The 17,329-nt window shown below is 51.8% G+C and overlaps 1 protein-coding gene across 1 annotated transcript in view; it reads left to right on the plus strand.

Moving 5' to 3' along the window:
- Window positions 1-7,542: 7,542 nt before the first annotated feature.
- LOC142257639 (olfactory receptor 2AP1-like) overlaps window positions 7,543-17,329 on the plus strand; it is a 35,784-nt gene continuing 25,997 nt past the window's right edge. The window contains exon 1 of the mRNA XM_075329776.1: window positions 7,543-8,058. Coding sequence (XP_075185891.1) covers window positions 7,543-8,058 — 516 coding nt within the window. The remainder of the gene's footprint in view (window positions 8,059-17,329) is intronic.

Here is a 17,329-nt window from a genome sequence, read left to right on the forward strand (position 1 = left end):
ACAGTCTACAGGGAATGGGTGATGGTACAATAGGTGAGGACAGAGCTGGTTGTGCAGTGGTTTACTGGATTGAGGGCTATTGTAGGTTGTAGGCTTGTTGTAAGAGGCTAATGGCGATAATTCTATATAGATGACTATGGGGTGAATTATACTATTTGGAGGATGGCGATGCTGCATTCCAATGTATGGAGGATTCTGAGGGTGCATTATAATATATGGTGGACTATGGTGGTGCGTTGTAATGTATGTAGGGCTATTAGGGTGCACTAGAAGATACAGTATGGTGGACTGCTACATCTCGTGGCTCTCCTGAGGCAAGGACTGAGGCAGTCTCCCATTCCTTGCCTGCCACGAGCACTCCTGCTCAGCAGCGCCGAAGGTCTGCCAGACTGCGCAGTGTGCAGGAGATACCTTCTCAGAGAGGCAGCAGAAGGGTGACACCTAGTGGTTCTCCTGTTACAAGGAGTGAAGCGGTCTCCCACTCCTGGCCTGCTATAAATGTTCAGAGTAAAAAGACGGGTTTTTTACCGCGCTATAAACCACAACGGGTGTTATAAAAATAAAAATTATTTTTTTTTTATTTTTTTTTATTTTTATAACACCCGTTGTGGTTTATAGCGCGGTAAAAAACCCGTCTTTTAACTCTGAACATTTATAGCTCTCTCTCCAACGGGGCCGCTGCTTAACCACTCCAGCACTCACATATGTCTGCACAGGGGTTGTGACTGGCACAACCTGATCAGGTGAGTGTATTCATTTCTCTTTTTTCACCCAAACCCATATACCGGGTAAGACCCTATTTCTTGCGCCTTTTCCCTCCACAGAATTCCTGGCCTGCCGCAGACTCTCCTGCTCAGCGGCCCCGAAGGTCTGCGAGGCTGCGCAATGTGCAGAGGTTTACTGCTCAGGGAAGCAGTGAGATTCCCGTTATCTCTCCACATTGTGAGACCGAGGATCCCGCCTCTATTTCCCAGAGGCAGGAGGGTGAGCATGTGCAATGCGTGGTGGGTCCTGATTCGCTCACTGACGTCACACGGCTTGATGACAAGGCTGGTGACGTGGTGAATCCTGACTGGCCAGGCTGGGACGTCGTGGACCCTGATTGGGTCAAGTCCGTCATCTCCGCCTCGCGCCCGCCCTCGGGTGGAGCTGCACCTCCTTAAAAGCTCCCCCTGCCATCATGGCGGCGCGCGACCGTCCTTCTATGTTTGGATGTCTGGCAGCGTGCTGCCACGCCACTGCTCAGGCATTACTGTCTCTTGTGGGCTTGGCCCTTGCTGCTCCGGCAGTACCTCGTTTGCAGGCCGTGTTCCTGCCTTGCTGCTCCGGCAGTACCCCCGTCAACAGGCCGTGTTCCTGTCCCAGGTGAGCTCCTCAAGTCTCCATTGGACTCACCTGGTTATTGAAAGCACACGTGCGTGGGCACCTCTGTGCTACCCTCGTGCCATATTCTCGTGACTTCCACTGGCACACGTGCGTGGGCACCTCTGTGCTTCCCCGTGCAACAGGTACACCGAGCCGTGAGATCTGTGCCATACAACCCTCACGGGTTAGGGCAGATCGGTGTACATAGATCGTCTGTGACATTCCAGACGATCGCTAGCAGCAACCCGCTCACTCTTCACCCACCATAGCGGCGGTCCCTTACACCGCACAGTGGACCTTGACCGGCGGAAGCAGTCCATTTCCCATCTTGGCACGCTTCCCCGGGTCCCCCTCGTAACAGTGGACTATGTGATGCATTATACTATATGGAGCACTATGGGGATACATTGAAAATTATGGAGGACCATGGCGTGTATGATATTATATGGGGGCCATATAGAAGAAAAGATCCAACTTCACAAATAAAATCCAATTTTTTATTGTAAAATTAAATTTGTTTTCAAAGTCCAAAGAAAGTACAAAATGAAAAAAAAAAACAATCAATAGCAATGAAGTAGGTACATGTCTGATGGTTGTTAACAGCAATATCGCACGAGGTGATACTTTTTTTGTGTTGTTTTTAACTATAATAGCATTTTTAGGAGGAAAATGTATTTCCATAATTTTTTCATACTTTATTTTTCTAAAAAATCTTTTATTTGTTTTTATTACTTAGTACCTTTAAATTTTACTTGCTGAATCACTGATCTAATAATCTACAGAGACTCCTGTGCTCCAGCATGATTTCATTAATGGGAATCTGTCAACAGGTGGAGGTCATCACTACTGGACAACAGGCCTCCTGGTCCAACTATGCCCCAACTACTAATACGCAGTTTTCTATTACTATTCATTGTAAACAGAAAAATGCTAATCAGTGGTATGGAGAGGCTTATACACAACTCAAGTCACTTGAATGAAGGTCTCTGCCTCCTAAGCTATGGTGTTGTCAGTTTACATAGCAAAAAGCTGCTGACAGATTCCTATTAAGTAACGCCATTGCTTCTTTCTGTCAGCCTTTTCTTTCCTGTCCTGAGGATGTTTCGGGAGCTTTGGATGAGAGTCAGATCATAGCCACATATGCTGCATTTGGCTCTTGGGCTCTTGGGCCACACTTTTACTAGAGTATATCCTTATTCTATACAGTGTGTCCACCCATATCTTGTCCACCGCCATTAACTTGAGAACGGCGGAAGCTATTGGCATAGAAGTGGTGGCTAGGTATAGTAAAGTAGCCATGCGCTATGCAATGAAACCACCAATAGCGCCACCTGGTGGGAAACAATGGAGTTAACATTTTTATCTCGAAAACGGAACAAGATACATAAAAAAGGGAATTACAAAGTTGTAGGGCATCATCAATTCAATACGAATCAACACCTTGCATACAGAAATGCTATGATTAGAACATGTAAAACTCACAAGGCTGCGGACGTGAAACGATATCTCATGGAAACCTTCCTACAAGTCATTGGGTATGGTGGCTGCGTGTAGTGGCCTCCACACTCACCTGACCTGACCCCATTGGACTTCTTTCTGTGAGGTCACATCAAACAGCAGGTGTATGCGACCCCTCCACCAACATTGCAGGACCTACGACGACGTATCACAGATGCTTGTGCAAACATGTCACCTACCATATTGCACAACGTGCAGCAAGATACAGTATGCTGTGCAGAGTCCAGATGTGCATTGCAGCTGACGGGGGCCACTTTGAGCATCAAAGTTAAATGAGCGCCATATGCGTAACCAGCAGTCAATGTTTTGGGGGGGTCATTGGTTTCATATCATAGCATTTCTGTATGCAAGGTGTCGCTTTGTATTGAATTGATGATGCCCTGCAACTTTGTAATTCCCTTTTTTTCTCTATCTCGTTCCGTTTTCGAAATAAAAATGCTAACGCCGTTGTTTTCCACCAGGTGGCGCTATAGGTGGTTTCATTGTGTAGTGCATTGCTACTTTACTATACCTAGACACCACTTCTATGCCTATTGCTGCCGCCGTTCTCAAGTTAATGGCGGTGGACAGGATATGGGTGGACACACTATAGATATTAACCCCTTAAGCCCCAAGCTTATTTTGACCCTAAAGACCAGGACATTTTTTGCAATTTTGACCAGTGTCACTTTATGAGGTTATAACTCTGGAACGCTTCAGCGGATCCCGGTGATTCTGAGATTGTTTTGTCGTGACATATTGGGCTTTATGTTAGTGGTAAATTTAGGCCGATATTTTTTGTGTTTCTTTGTGAAAAAAACAGAAATTTCGCGAAAATTTAGAAAATTTTATAATTTTCAAACTTTGAATTTTTATGCTCTAAAACCAACGAGACATATAACACAAAATAATTAATAAATAACATTTCCCACATGTCTACTTTACCTCAGAACAATTTTGGGAAAAGAAAAAAAAAAATTAAGGAAGTTATAGGGGTTCAAAGTTTATGAGCAATTTCTCATTTTTACAACAAGATTTACAAAGCCACTTTTTTTAGGGACCACATCACATTTGAAGCGATTTTGAAAGGTCTACATGACACAAAACACCCAAAAGTGACACCATTCCAAAAACGGCACCCCTCAGGCTACTCAAAACCACATTCACAAAGGTTATTAACCCTTCTGGTGCTTCACAGTAACTAAAGCAATGTGGAAGGAAAAAATGAACATTTTACTTTTTGCAACAAAAATGTTAATTTAGCCTCCAATATTGCATTTCACAAGGGTAGCAGGATTAAATGAACCCCCAAAATTTGTTGGGCAATTTCTTCTGAGCACGCAGATACCTCATATGTGGCGAAAAACCACTGTTTGGGCGCACCGCAGGACTCGGAAGGGAAGGAGCGTCATTTGACTTTTTGAATAGAAAATTAGCTGGAATCGTTAGCCGCACCATGTTGCGTTTGGAGAGCCCCTGAGGTGCCGAAACAGTGGAGCTCCCCCACATGTGACCCCATTTTGGAAACTAGACCCCTCATGGAATTTATCTAGATGTTTATTGAGCACTTTGATCCTCTGGGGGCTTCATAAAAGTTAATAGAGTTGAGCCGTGAAAAAAAAAAAAAAAAAAAAAATTTACCACAAAATTGTTACTTCAACCAGGTAGCTTTTTTTCACAAGGGTATCAGGAAAAATTGCACCATAAAATGTATTGTGCAATTTCTCCTGAGTACACAGACACCTCATATGTGGTGGAAATCAAATGTTTGGGCGCACAGCAGGGCTCGGAATGCAAGGAGCGTCATTTGACTTTTCAAACGCAAAATTGTCTGGGATAATTAGCGTATTCCATGTTGTGTTTGGAGACCCCCTCAGGTGCCAAAACAGTGGAGCTCCCCCACATGTGACCCCATTTTGGAAACTAGATCCCCCATGGCATAGAAAAAAAAAACAGGCGCACGCACGAATGTTCTGCAAAAAAGGGGGGGTGGACTAGGTGGGATGGAAAAAAGTCCTGTCCAAAGTTGAGTACGACTGCAGGACGATTGCTGATCAGGTACCTAATTGTTCAAGTTTTTTTTTTGTTTTTTTTTATTTGGGGTGCACAAAAAAAGCAAAAACTAGAGCAACAATTACGTACCTGATCAGCATTTGGCGGCAAGCAGGTGGGGGAGGAGGGGGGGAGAGGGAGTGGGAGATGCGATTGGGGATAGTTAGAAAAGAGCCACGAACAGTACTTACAGGATGGATCAGAAAAGTGGCAGATGGGGGGGCAGCGGCATATAAAGGGAGCATCTGTGATTTTGAGATGGAGGCAGCTGGGATAGGGTGGAGGCGGCTGGGATAGGGTGGGGGCGGCTGGGAGAGGGCGCAGTGGATGCAGCAGCTGCAGACAATGGGGTGAAGGGGGGATGGGGAGTGGGAGGTGAGATTGGGGATAGTTACCCTACAGGATGGATCTAGGCAGCAGGATCACAGGAGATGAAGGAGGCAGCAGATCGGGGAGGGTGAGAGGTGGGAGAGGGAGCGCAGCGCAGATCACGAGGGTGAGAGGTGAGAGAGCACAGATCACGGGGGTGAGAGGTGGCGGGAGAGCGGACAGCAGATCACGGGGGTGACAGGTGAGGGAGCACAGATCACGGGGGTGACAGGGGAGGGAGCACACATCACGGGGGTGACAGGGGAGGGAGCACACATCACAGGTGTGACAGGGGAGGGAGCACACATCACAGGGGTGACAGGGGAGGGGGCGAGTAGCCGATCATGGGGGTGAGAGGTCCTGGGAGTGGGCAGCACATCACGGAGGGGAGGGGGCTCCAGCCGATCACGAGGGGAGTAGCGGGCAGCGCATAACGGAGGAGAGGGGGCGGGCAGCCAATCACGAGGCGGAGGGGCTGGGCAGCAGATCAGGGAGAGCGGTGACACTGGCAGACGGAGGAGGGCAGCGGCGGATCGGGAGGTGTGGGGGTGCGGGCAGCTGATCACGAGGGGTGAGAGTGCGGGCAGCAGATCGGGGAGACAGGTGGCAGATCTCGGAGGGCAGCGGCGGATCGGGAGGTGTGGGGGTGCGGGCAGGAGATCACGGAGACAGGTGGCAGATCGCGGAGGGCAGCGGTGGCAGCTGATTGGGAGGTGTGGGGGTGAGGGTGCGGGCAGCAGATCGGGGAGACAGGTGGCAGATCGCGGAGGGCAGCGGCGGCGCGGCAACTTCCGGGTCCCATGCTCCGGTTACATAACAGCATGGGACCGGAGCTTGTTGCCCTGCCATTGCACTGTGTACACTCACTGTGCTGGTGTGCTGCAGGGACGACAAGTGACGGTGATGGGGGCGGTCACCGGCAACAGGTCCATAGTGATTGGAGAGATCGGTCACAAGGCCGATCTCTCCAATCAGAGCTGCTGGAACTGGGGAAGGGTGATCCAGTGAGGTCACCCAGCTCTAGCCAATGGCCAGTGCTACAGCTGCACTGGTCAGGGCTGGATTTCAATGTTTCAGTCATTTTAAATGGCTGGAACATTGCAGTGGCTGTGATTGGTTGAGCGGCGTTTATCAGCCAATCACAGCCTCCGTAGGTCCGGGGAGGAGGCACCACCCCTCCTGAGGTCAGGTACAGGTCCCCTCCTCCCCGAATCTGCGGTTTATGCTAACTTTTTGCAGTCACCGGAGGCTCCGGTGCTGCGATTACGCCATGACGGAAAGATCCGTCCTTGGTCGTTAAGGCCCAGGACACCATGAGGGTTCTTTCCATCCATGGTCGTGAAGGGGTTAAATATTCAGTTCATTGTCTACTTTAGGACAATACTGTAATATATTTCTCATGTTCTCTCTCCAGATCACGTCAAATAAGAAAGTTGACTCTCGTTGTAGGCCCTGATCGAGGTATTATAAAGCAGAAGTTTTAAGTTAATAATTTGGATAGATTGTCATACAGTGCAGATCATTTTTATAAGTAAAGTGTTTTCATATAATTTTTAAATCCTCTATTATATAATCTTGGCTCAGGTTGTGAATTCTCCAGTGGAAAATCTTCCCCTCAGAATTACTTACTGTGACTCCCTTTTGAATTCCGTACATTATAAATAATGCATTGTACTATATGAGCGCAGCCCTTATTCATCCAAACAAGAATACCTGCATTAAAATATGGAGAATAATTCACAGGTAAGTGCCATTAGTTCTTACATCATATTTTGTAGCAGCTACACTAAAGATCAAAATTTGAGAACAATGTATGATCACTTGCTATTTTCAGAAATAACACATCACAACAATGTTTTTGCTACTGAGGGTAAAACATGTGTTCTTTACTAATTTGAACATGCTGATTCCAAATATGAACTCAGAATTTGCACAGCACGTGCAGATTTTGAGTTATACTTAGAAAAGGCCATACGCCTATTCAGGCATTGTTGAAGATATTCTTACACACATTCGTTGACCTCCCCGGACCTATCCGGGCATGTCCAGACAGGTATGGGAGCTGATATCAGCACTAACCAGTTATGGCTATATGTAGGACCTATCCAGACATGTCCAGACATGTCTGGGAGCTGATGTCAGCATTAACCAGTTATGGCTATATATAGGGAGTGCTGACACCAGATTTACAGACAACTGTTGGACAGTGTTCAATAAAGTTTTCTTTTAAAGCTAGTAGTGCGATTTATCTGGATTACAATGAATAGACGTAAATGTCTTAACGACCCGGACAATTTTTGTTATGTTTGCGGGAAATTTATTACGTTTGATCAACGCAAGAATTTGACCAGAAGAGTAAGAGTTGCTTACAAGTATTATTTTGATTGTCAAGTAGGAGATCAGGATAAAAACTGGGCACCTCATGTGTGTTGCACTGTGTGCTACTCTGGGCTAACGCAATGGTTGAATGGGAAAAGAAAAGGATTGACATTTGCAGTGCCCATGGTTTGGCGTGAACAGAAAGATCATAGTTCGGACTGTTATTTCTGTATGACTAAAATTGCCGGATATTCAAAGAGGAATAAATCACAAATTGTGTACCCTGACTGTGAGTCTGCTCGTAAGCCATTACCACACGATGCGGAGAATCCAGTGCCTGTTCCTCCTTCACCAGCCGCTGCTACTGAGACAGACAGTGATAGCTCAGATCCTAATAAAAAAGATGATGCAGCGATGATGAATTTCATGCCCAAGAAGATCAGGAATATCGGAAGAGTAAGCCACACCTACTAAACCAATCTGATTTAGATGATCTGATACGAGATCTGTCATTGTCTAAAGAGAAATCAGAACTGTTAGCCTCTAGACTTCAGGAATGGAATTTGTTACAAGAAGGCACATCAATATCACACTTGCGTTATCGACACAAAAAGTTAGCTTCATACTATGTCATGGAAAATGGTGTCTGCTTCTGTACTCAATGGAGACTGTTCATAGACTCTAGTAAAGCAAGCTTGAAAGCTGTTCTGTTGCACAATGGCAATGAAAAGCCATCTGTCCCCATTGCACATGCGGTTGGAATGAAAGAGACCTATGCTTCTATGCAGATCATTCTGAAATTGATTAAATATTCAGAACATCAATGGAACATTTGTGCTGACCTCAAAGTTGTTGCACTAGTCCTTGGTTTGCAGCAGGGGCGTAACTACCGCGGTCGCAGCAGTCGCCATCGCGACCGGGCCCGGGCAGTTTGGGGCCCACGGGGACCCGGCAGATCAGCAGCCAGCTCCTCTCAGTGAGAGAGAAGCTGCGCTGATCTGTCACAGTGCACGCGCCCACTATATAACCCGCTGCCGCCCCCGACACCGGGCCCTCCTGCCCGATGTCAGCGGCGGCACCGGGGCCCCCCTCCCCCGTCACCGCGCACAGTAATAATGAAGCATAGAGCGGCCAGCGCCGCTCTGCATCATCATACTCCCCCTGTGCCTGCGCGGTGACGTCACTCCTGTGCGACTGCTGTGCTGAGTGCACAGAGCGCAGGGAGGGAGGACGCCGACCGGAGCACCGGGAGGACGAGCAGCAGTGGAAGGAGGAGAGCAGGGACTCCAGGGAGTACAGCAGCAGTGGAACAAGGAGACATCAGGACAGAGCAGCAGTGGAAGGAGAAGATCGGTGAGTACTTGTTTTTTTTTTTTTATATATATAAAGTGAGTACACGGTGGTCAGAGGCCTGGGGTGGGGAGGCTGCATGATACTGTACATGGAGGCTCCATGTACAGTATCATGCAGCCTCCCCACCCCAGGCCTCCATGTACAGTATCATGCAGCCTCCCCAACCCAGGCCTCCATGATGGAGGCCTGGGTTGGGGAGGCTGCATGATACTGTACATGGAGGCCTGGGGTGGGGAGGATGCATGATACTGTACATGGAGGCCTGGGGTGGAGAGGCTGCATGATACTGTACATGGAGGCCTGGGGTGGGGAGGCTGCATGATACTGTACATGGAGGCCTGGGGTGGGGAGGCTGCATGATACTGTACATGGAGGCCTGGGGTGGGGAGGCTGCCTGATACTGTACAAGGAGGCCTGGGGTGGGGAGGCTGCCTGATACTGTACATGGAGGCCTGGGGTGGGGAGGCTGCATGATACTGTACATGGAGGCCTGGGGTGGGGAGGCTGCATGATACTGTACATGGAGGCCTGGGGTGGGGAGGCTGCATGATACTGTACATGGAGGCCTGGGGTGGGGAGGCTGCCTGATACTGTACATGGAGGCCTGGGGTGGGGAGGCTGCATGATACTGTACATGGAGGCCTGGGGTGGGGAGGCTGCCTGATACTGTACATGGAGGCCTGGGGTGGGGAGGCTGCATGATACTGTACATGGAGGCCTGGGGTGGGAAGGCTGCATGATACTGTACATGGAGGCCTGGGGTGGGGAGGCTGCCTGATACTGTACAAGGAGGCCTGGGGTGGGGAGGCTGCCTGATACTGTACATGGAGGCCTGGGGTGGGGAGGCTGCCTGATACTGTACATGGAGGCCTGGGGTGGGGAGGCTGCATGATACTGTACATGGAGGCCTGGGGTGGGGAGGCTGCATGATACTGTACATGGAGGCCTGGGGAGGGGAGGCTGCCTGATACTGTACAAGGAGGCCTGGGGTGGGGAGGCTGCCTGATACTGTACATGGAGGCCTGGGGTGGGGAGGCTGCATGATACTGTACATGGAGGCCTGGGGTGGGGAGGCTGCATGATACTGTACATGGAGGCCTGGGGTGGGGAGGCTGCATGATACTGTACATGGAGGCCTGGGGTGGGGAGGCTGCCTGATACTGTACATGGAGGCCTGGGGTGGGGAGGCTGCATGATACTGTGAAGCCCCACAGGTGTTGTATCGGTGCATTACCTTCAGGGACTCCACTCAGCTGGATCTGGTCACAGGTAGGAGATCTTCTTCTTGTCGTGACGCCACTCTCAGTATTGCGGCCAGTAGGGACCGCCACTGCAGGTTGAGGGTCGCCTGGGGCTGATGGTGTGTGCAGTTAGTTGGAATAGCCTCCTGAGAGTGAGGCAAGCCCCAGGGCCCGGTGTAGGTGCGTAGTACCACAAGGCGCAGAATAACTCCACACAGGCAGAATGTCTTTCAGGGTTTTTACTCACTTCAGGTGGCAGGGTGAGTAACCCGGGCGTAGCTGGGATGAACCAGGCGGGAACCAGGTGTCCTTCAGGCTGACTTGTGAGGGTGACTACTAACTCGCCTTCCTTAGCCCTTGGTGGTTTGGGGTGACCCCGACTTTGAGTCCCTATGGGGGTCACCCAGGGAAGTTGCTGAAGCCTCACTCCCCTTCGTTTGCCGTGTGCTTGTTGCCTGGGCCAGATCACTCCAGCTTCTTGCCTCCTGTGAGCTATGGGCCCTAACTGTGGCTACGTGGCTGCGGCTTTTTGTGGTGTTGTGGCGTGGGCTTTGAGAGCCCCACACCGGCAGGTTTAGCAGAAGAAAGCTGGATCTATCTTCGCTTCGGGATCTGCCGCCCGGTTGGGCCTGGTGCTCTCTAGCAGTCTCCTTACTTCCCACTCCGTGCTTTCTCTCTAGCTGAAGCTGGCTTTCAGGTAGCACTCCTAGTTGACCGTTCTCCCCCGTCAGTAGCCACTGCGCGGGCGCTGTTAGACAGCATCAACCCCACAGGTCTGCTCCTCACCGAGCCCTCTGGAGTTCTTCTCTAACTGACTCACTGCCCCTCCTCTCCTGTTCTTGCCTACGCCACCTAGCAACCAGACTCTCTTACCACACCCCTTGAGAGGAGATGGAGGCTTTTGGCCCCCTCCACTATTCCAGTGAAGGTCAAGGCTTTTCCCCCTCCTGGGATCCCCAGGGGTCCTCTCATGGGTACATGTGTGAGACCTGATCACTATGCGCCTGTGTTCCACACCCCGGTCAGCCTTCTGGATTACCTGTGTTGTACTGTCCCCAGCATGGGTGCAGTACTCAGTGGTGCCTGACCAGGTCAGGGGCGCCACATTCCCCCTTAGTTATCACCAGCACGTCCTCGGGCTGCAAGACAACATTTTAAAATGCATGAAACATTAAAACATGTTAAAACTTTTAAAAGCACCAGGTACCCTACATCACCACCCTCCACCCACAAGTCCGTTAACCCACCCAAAACCCTTTCACGTTGGCCGCGGCTTCAGCCACTTCTGGCAGGATGTAGAGGCGGCTTACATGGGCTGGTGGTTTCAGGGTATACCTGGCCTGGTGGATCCGCGCCTTCAGCCTCTTCTGGCAGGATGCAGAGGCGGCCTCCACAGTTGGTGCTGACCAGGTACCCTCTTTGTGGTGGAGAGCCAGGCCCCATAAACAGGCATGCTCTCTGGTCGCAGGTGAGCCAAGGCCCTATATACGGACGGGCTCCTCCTGGTTGCAGACGAGCCAAGCCCCTAAACAGGCTGACTCTGGTAGTGGTGGTGCCCTCTGGTGTAACTATTTACACTGCGAGAGTTTGTGGCTATAGCCAGTTCATAGCCTTAAGGTTTATGGTTTTCTCACAATAGTTTTTGTGGGCACATGCTTAAACGTAAACGTTGCAAAATAAACTTTCCAAACTGGTCAAAACTTGCTGTACTTTACTTGAACTTATGCAGACTCCTCTTCACCAGGGCTTGGGCCTGTAGGGCTGCGGCACCTGTTGCTTTCTTGGCCTCTTTCTTCATCTGTTGTTGTCTCATCTGCAGGTTCCTTGTCTCTGCTTTCTCTATCTTCATCTGTTTCCTTTCCTGTATCTGTTTCTCTTTCCTGTAGCATGGGATGGCTGTAAGGTTTGCTGGTACATAGTGCTACGTCAAGCGCGTACAGTCCTCTCTCGCCTTGATGCATGGTAAACTGTACTGAATCCCCCATCTTTAGGTTTCTGCCAGGGTGTCCTCTAGGCAGATGAGCGCTCACATCTCTTCGGTTGACAAATATCCCTTCCTTCACACCAGGTGCTACAATGAATCCATATCCACTTCTCAAATTGAAATCCTCCACTACTCCTCTGCAAAGGGGTCCTCTAACCTGGGCTTTGGCTCTTCTCAGGAACCTTTTCTCCTGTAGATCTCTGGCTGTGACTTCTCTCTGCTCTGGAGACTGTGGTGCAGGGGACAGCGTTGTTCTGTTGCGACGCCTTGTCTTGCGGCCTGAACTCTGCGTGGTACAGCTTGCAAACTCCCAGGTGAGACTTTTAGGCAGATCTTCGTCAGCGGACGGTGTCAGGTCTTCCTCATCCCAACGTGAATAGGGTAACATCTCCGGCTCTGAGTATAGATCCACTGCTGGTGGCTCCTGAGTCAGCTCCTCAGCTTCCTGGCCTCCTCTCCCCCTTAGTTCTTCTTGGCACTCCTTTGGTGGCAGTGCTGGGGATGGGCTTTCCTCAGCAGGCCCAGGCGGTGGACTCTTCAGCGTGGTTGCTGCAGGGGTTGCTGGAATCCTCTTGGGGGTGTGCGGAGGGAGCAGATACCGATCCACCATCTCTTGTGGGAACTGGGCCTCTAGGTCAGCCTTCAGCTTCCAATATTCGGGGTCCTCTCCTATCAGGGACTTCCTAGCAGGGACCTCTTTGGACTGGGGAGCGGTGTCTGCTCTGGCCTTGCAGGCCGGGGAAAATGGTGATGCAATCTCTTGGCGGGCCGCGCCTGGCATGGCGGCGGCCTGGTCTTGGCGGGCCGCGCCCGGCATGGCGGTGGCCTGGTCTTGGCGGGCCGCGCCCGGCATGGCGGTGGCCTGGTCTTGGCGGGCCGCGCCCTGTATGGCGGCGGCCTGGATCAGTGTCGCTGTTGCAGGGGGCTCTGTGCAGGCTGGGCTGGACGTCGCTGCAGCAGTCTGGGCTTGGCGGGCCGCACCTGGCGGGGCTGCGGCCTGGTTCAGCACCTCACTTGCGGCGCGGACGAGCGTTGCTGCGGCGGTGGGGTCTTGGCGGGCCGGGCCTAGCAGGGCGGCGGCCTGGGTCAGCGTTACGCCTGCGGCGCGGATGAGGGTCGCGGTGGCAGCCGGTTCTTTGCGGGCCGGACTGGGCGTTGCTGCAGGGACCGGGTCTCGGTGGGCCGAGCAGGGCATCGCTGCGGCCGCTGGGGCTTGGAGGGCCGCACCTGGCGTGGCTGCGGCCTGCTTCAGCGTCGCCGCACCGGACGCCTCTTCGGGGACCGCGGACGTGGCAGCAGGGGTCGGGGCACTTGCGCCGGCCGGGGCATCACTGGACTCACCCATCGGTGGCAGCACCGGGGTCTGCGTCGTCGCCGTCCTGTCTGGCACTCGGCGCGCGGCTCTCCTTTCATAGGCCCGAACCGCCGCGGTCATCTCCAGCAGTTCCATTCGTTCTTCCCGGATCTGCTCCACAACCCGGGTCTCCAGTCGGTCGCAGAACTGGGCCAGCTCCCGATACCACCAGGCAGCGGAGCCTGGTTCTGGATTGCTGCGGTCAGACGCCATTTCTTCTGCGCCCTCTTCTGCACGACTCTCCAGCTGTGGACTCGCCGTTGCCTCTGATAGCAAGCTGTTCAGTTTCTGCTCTGCCTCTTTCAGCAGCTCCTCTCCCAGCAGCAGGCTTGTGGCTCTCTTTCCTTCCCGCCGTCTCTGAACGCCTCCGCTCTCTTCACAAGCGAGGTCAGAACTCTGCAGGGGATCTCTGGGTAGCCACACCTCTTCGTGGGCGGTAACTTCTCCCAGCGCGGGCTGCTGTTGTTTTTCAGCGCGCTTTTCATGGTGGCAATATGGCGGCGCTTCCAATTTTTCAAGCGGACCGCCCAGGCACATGGTCACCTGTCTGAACAGGTCTAGTCCTTATCCTGTTCGTGACGCCAGATGTTGTGAAGCCCCACAGGTGTTGTATCGGTGCATTACCTTCAGGGACTCCACTCAGCTGGATCTGGTCACAGGTAGGAGATCTTCTTCTTGTCGTGACGCCACTCTCAGTATTGCGGCCAGTAGGGACCGCCACTGCAGGTTGAGGGTCGCCTGGGGCTGATGGTGTGTGCAGTTAGTTGGAATAGCCTCCTGAGAGTGAGGCAAGCCCCAGGGCCCGGTGTAGGTGCGTAGTACCACAAGGCGCAGAATAACTCCACACAGGCAGAATGTCTTTCAGGGTTTTTACTCACTTCAGGTGGCAGGGTGAGTAACCCGGGCGTAGCTGGGATGAACCAGGCGGGAACCAGGTGTCCTTCAGGCTGACTTGTGAGGGTGACTACTAACTCGCCTTCCTTAGCCCTTGGTGGTTTGGGGTGACCCCGACTTTGAGTCCCTATGGGGGTCACCCAGGGAAGTTGCTGAAGCCTCACTCCCCTTCGTTTGCCGTGTGCTTGTTGCCTGGGCCAGATCACTCCAGCTTCTTGCCTCCTGTGAGCTATGGGCCCTAACTGTGGCTACGTGGCTGCGGCTTTTTGTGGTGTTGTGGCGTGGGCTTTGAGAGCCCCACACCGGCAGGTTTAGCAGAAGAAAGCTGGATCTATCTTCGCTTCGGGATCTGCCGCCCGGTTGGGCCTGGTGCTCTCTAGCAGTCTCCTTACTTCCCACTCCGTGCTTTCTCTCTAGCTGAAGCTGGCTTTCAGGTAGCACTCCTAGTTGACCGTTCTCCCCCGTCAGTAGCCACTGCGCGGGCGCTGTTAGACAGCATCAACCCCACAGGTCTGCTCCTCACCGAGCCCTCTGGAGTTCTTCTCTAACTGACTCACTGCCCCTCCTCTCCTGTTCTTGCCTACGCCACCTAGCAACCAGACTCTCTTACCACACCCCTTGAGAGGAGATGGAGGCTTTTGGCCCCCTCCACTATTCCAGTGAAGGTCAAGGCTTTTCCCCCTCCTGGGATCCCCAGGGGTCCTCTCATGGGTACATGTGTGAGACCTGATCACTATGCGCCTGTGTTCCACACCCCGGTCAGCCTTCTGGATTACCTGTGTTGTACTGTCCCCAGCATGGGTGCAGTACTCAGTGGTGCCTGACCAGGTCAGGGGCGCCACAATACTGTACATGGAGGCCTGGGGTGGGGAGGCTGCCTGATACTGTACATGGAGGCCTGGGGTGGGGAGGCTGCATGATACTGTACATGGAGGCCTGGGGTGGGGAGGCTGCATGATACTGTACATGGAGGCCTGGGGTGGGGAGGCTGCCTGATACTGTACAAGGAGGCCTGGGGTGGGGAGGCTGCCTGATACTGTACATGGAGGCCTGGGGTGGGGAGGCTGCCTGATACTGTACATGGAGGCCTGGGGTGGGGAGGCTGCATGATACTGTACATGGAGGCCTGGGGTGGGGAGGCTGCATGATACTGTACATGGAGGTCTGGGGTGGGGAGGCTGCCTGATACTGTACAAGGAGGCCTGGGGTGGGGAGGCTGCCTGATACTGTACATGGAGGCCTGGGGTGGGGAGGCTGCATGATACTGTACATGGAGGCCTGGGGTGGGGAGGCTGCATTAAACTGTACATGGAGGCCTGGGGTGGGGAGGCTGCATGATACTGTACATGGAGGCCTGGGGTGGGGAGGCTGCATGATACTGTGCATGGAGGCCTGGGGAGGCTGCATTATACTGTACATGGAGGCCTGGGGAGACTCCATTATACTGTACATGGAGGCCTGGGGAGGCTGGCAGCATTATTATACATGGAGGCCTGGGGAGGCTGGCTGCATTATTATACATGGAGGCCTGGGGAGGCTGGCTGCATTATTATACATGGAGGTCTGGGGAGGCTGGCTGCATTATTATACATGGAGGCCTGGGGAGGCTGGCTGCATTATTATACATGGAGGCCTGGGGAGGCTGGCTGCATTATTATACATAGAGGCCTGGGGAGGCTGGCTGCATTATTATACATGGAGGCCTGGGGAGGCTGGCTGCATTATTATACATGGAGGCCTGGGGAGGCTGGCTGCTATATTATACATGGAGGCCTGGGGAGGCTGGCTGCTATATTATACATGGAGGCCTGGGAGGCTGGCTGCTATATTATACATGGAGGCCTGGAGAGGTTGGCTGCATTATTATATATGGAGGCCTGGTGAGGCTGCATAATAAACATGAAGGACACCTTATACATTGAATATAGAGGTGTAATATACATAGAGGTCTATGAGGCTGAATTATACTGGAGGTCTATAGGGCTGCATTAAAATGGAGGTCGGGGGGGGCTGTATAATACAAAATGAAGGGACACCTTATACATGGAATATAGGGGTGAATTATACATGGAGGAGTATGGGGCTGCATAATACCATCTGAAGTTTTATGGGGTTGTGTTATAATACATATAGGACTATGGGGGCTGCATTATAATATATGGAGGACTATGGAGGCTACCTTATACATGGACTATGGAAGTGCATTATAAAACATGGAGGACTATGTGGTGCAGTATAATATATGGAGAACTATGGGGTGAATTTTAATACATGGAGAACTATGGGAAATGCATTATAATTGAAGGGCTACTTTATACATGGAGGATTATGGGGGTGCATTATAATATATGGAGGGCTATGTGTCTGCATTCTAATATATGAAGGGTTATGTGAGACCCTTTATACAATTATTTGGAAGGCTATGTGGGGGCTGTTATAGTATTTTGAGAACTTTATACAGGAGGGACAAAGATACAAGTATGGGATGGAAATGTTTTGTGCTGAGGGAAAAAGGCTCTTTCCCTCAGCAGCCAACTTTCCCATGCTCTGCTATACATCTCTCAGCACCCAGCTTTCCCATGTTCTGCTATACATCTCTCAGCACCCAGCTTTCCCATGTTCTGATATACATCTCTCAGCACCCAGCTTTCCCATGTTCTGATATACATCTCTCAGCACCCAGCTTTCCCATGTTCTGATATACATCTCTCAGCACCCAGCTTTCCCATGTTCTGATATACATCTCTCAGCACCCAGCTTTCTCATGCTCTGATATGGGAAAGCTGGGTGCTGAGGACAAGATAAATATCAGAACATAGGAAAGCTGGGTGCTGATAGAGGGATTTCAGGGTGCTGTGGGTGAGAGCCAAGTGTCAGCGTCATTATCCTGTACCCCGAGTG

The sequence above is a fragment of the Anomaloglossus baeobatrachus genome, chromosome 12, assembly GCF_048569485.1.
Source record: "Anomaloglossus baeobatrachus isolate aAnoBae1 chromosome 12, aAnoBae1.hap1, whole genome shotgun sequence".
Lineage (NCBI taxonomy): Eukaryota > Metazoa > Chordata > Amphibia > Anura > Aromobatidae > Anomaloglossus > Anomaloglossus baeobatrachus.